Consider the following 2,961-nt stretch of genomic DNA (forward strand, 5'->3'; position numbering starts at 1 on the left):
AGGTATTTGTGTTCAACATGTAAGAAGTAGAAAGTACAGGTATTTGTGTTCAACATGTAAGAAGTAGAAAGTACAGGTATTTGGGTTCAACATGTAAGAAGTAGAAAGTACAGGTATTTGGGTTCAATATGTAAGGAGTCAAAGTAAAAAGTCGTCGTGGAGTAAAGTACTGATACCAGAACAATGTATTTAAGTACAGTTACAGAGTATTTGTACTCCATTACTTCCAACTTCTGATAGTTGATGGTTTTGTTTGAGGGTTTCTCACCTGGCAGGTTTCACTGGGCAGGAGGAAAGGACTGATCAGGTCTGCAGAGGTTCTGTTTCCAGGTGAAAGGGACAGGAAGTGAGCTGAAAGAGAGGGAGACGTGGATTTGAGGATATGCAGAAGTATAAGGTACATGTGTTGAGTTTAAAATAGATGTATAGTGTCCCTAATGTCCCACCTGATGTGTTTGTGTGGTCCTGTTTGAGTCCATGAGCCTCAGTAGTTCTGATCCATCTGGACTCTGAGCTCTGCATCAAGTCACAGAATCCATCTTCAAAATCACACCTCTTATATCCAGAGCCTACAACCAGAAAAAAACATGCTTCAGTAGTGTTACATTTCCATGCAATATCTGATCAAATTGATATTCCAGTCCGCTGCAAAACACCTGCCTATACAATAACTAACCTCATAACATGCTCCAGATTACAGATTCTGTAAATAAAGCATCATATTGGGCAGGGATTTTAGCCTCTGCAGCCCATTTACATGCACTAAAACACACTACAGGAGAGAGAACACCCCAACAAACATAATATGGCCGCTTTGAGATGTGGTTTCTGCACACAATAAAGTAACATCATCTCATCAGAGCATTATAAGCGTTAATCCTGGACTTCACTGCCAAACATGCAACAGAAGACTGAGAAGAATTATGGATGAGATTGAATTTGTTTGAGTTGGTATGCAAGGCAGGATTATCAATGATGCAACACAGAAGAAGAACCAGGATCTTATACTGAAGTTAAAGTAATAATACAGATAGATTTACCTAAAAAGATCGACTTAAATAAATGTATTTAGGTCATTTCCACCACTGCAAATAACTAAATGTATATAACTTCATATTTTAAGATATATAACGCATTGAATATCCACACAGACGCATGTTGTAATGAATGCATTTCAGTATATACACACAGTACAGAAGTACTACATGTACTTTAGGTATAAAAAGTAAAAGTACTAATGAAGTTTAGCGTAAGTTCAAGCAGGAAGACCAAGCTCTTCATTCATATCACACGTCACTTCTCTACCCTCTCCTCCCTCATTAAGTGATCGGGGGCTTCACTCCCCAGCTAACCAATCACTCCTCTCTCCATTCTCACAAACCTATCGTTGCACCCGCTAATCCCTTTATATCTGCTCTTCCCTCTTGTCAACTGTCATTTCAGGTGACAATACGCAACCCCTTTCGCCTCCCGTCTCTTACAGGACCAAGCTTCTCCCTTCAGACCGGTCCCACCTACTTATCACCACCACCAGTGTCTAGACCCCGGGGGTTTCTTCGGAGCGGTTCTTCCCCTCCTGAATGATAATGCTGCAAACCGGGGCCTAATCGCCAAACACTATTCCATTCACTTGTTATAATCTGTCAATCACTATCCATTCATATGACGTGTCCCGGTAATAAAAATGTATTTCACACATCACGTCTCTCCTGATTGAACTATTATCATGTTTTTTGACATGTAAGAGCCTTTTAGCATTATGGTTTGACTACATTTAGATACTTGAAATACTGTTTTTAATAGTAGGCTACTACAGTACTCTTTTACACCATATCAGCAAATCATGTTTTTATATGAACAAAGGGTGCTTTTTGCCTCTGAAATATAGTAGAACCACAATGTTTTTTGCTATACATGATAATGCAATTTATAAATAAATCTTGACTTGTTTATCATATTGTTCACTCTGAATATATATGGATATGTGAAGTTATAGGTGTAGGAGAAGACACCTGTTGAAAGGTAATCAAGTCTCAAAGTCAGTGAAAATCTGACAAAATCCATATTTACTCACAGTTTTCCTCATCGCTGTAATCTCCACAGTCGTCAGTGAAGTCACACACACTTCCCTCGGACACACACAGATCCTGAGAGCAGCTGAACTCCTGAGCTGAACACACTGCGTCACACACTGGGGTCAGAGACACCAGAGAAAAGGCAGACAGCCACAGGAGCATCATCTTACTGTGTGTCCTTTAACTACAGCACATGATCCCCTCCTCTGAGTGAAGCATGTTGTTTTTAAGATATAAGAAGCAGCTTCAGTCGAGGTACAGCTCGTCTTCAACGGGTACACGTAGCTTAGGAGCTGTTAGCATGTTGTAAAAGGTAATCAATGGCTTTTATGGCTGTTACTCAATAAGGTCACTGTGTGTTCATGTGCTCATTCTCTGAGAGGCTGGACTGAGGCTATTAGCTTTATGCTAACATGCTCACAATGCTATCATGCTCCTGTTAGCTCCTATAATGTTTAACATACGAGTTCAGCATGCTAACACAGCTAATTCTTGCACTATTTATATTCTATTTTATTTGTATTTACATTTTTACACATCTCAAAACATTCTCTTGCACTATTGTATCTGTTGTATTTGTTCCATTTCCTATATAGGCTATAATATATTCATGTTGCTCTGTTGGAGAAGATCTTCATTGACAGATCTAATCTGTAGCTGCTGTGCAAATGACAACAAAGCCTTGAAACTTTAATTTTGAATCTTGAAAATGTGTTTAACATTCGAGTTCAGCATGCTAACACAGCTAATTAGCATGTCCTTAATGAAGGGGCTAGAGGAGATGACTAATGAATCAGATGCAATGCAATCCATCCAATAGGTGTTGAGTTATTTAAATGTGGTTCTTAGACAGAATGAGAGCATGGCTACAAACCAGGTTTATACT

General features: G+C 39.2%; 1 protein-coding gene across 1 annotated transcript; it reads right to left on the reverse strand.

Moving 5' to 3' along the window:
• Window positions 1-268: 268 nt before the first annotated feature.
• LOC104952458 (MAM and LDL-receptor class A domain-containing protein 1-like) lies at window positions 269-2,340 on the reverse strand (the record flags this gene model as incomplete). The annotated part of the gene is made up of 3 exons (XM_010779279.1): window positions 2,075-2,340; window positions 447-569; window positions 269-351 (listed from the first exon to the last, which is right to left on the reverse strand). Coding segments are annotated over exons 1-3 (372 nt in total), but the record flags the coding sequence as incomplete, so codon positions are not given.
• Between the last annotated feature and the right edge of the window lie 621 nt (window positions 2,341-2,961).

This window comes from Notothenia coriiceps, unplaced genomic scaffold (assembly GCF_000735185.1).
Source record: "Notothenia coriiceps isolate Sejong01 unplaced genomic scaffold, NC01 NC01_scaffold00020074, whole genome shotgun sequence".
NCBI lineage: Eukaryota > Metazoa > Chordata > Actinopteri > Perciformes > Nototheniidae > Notothenia > Notothenia coriiceps.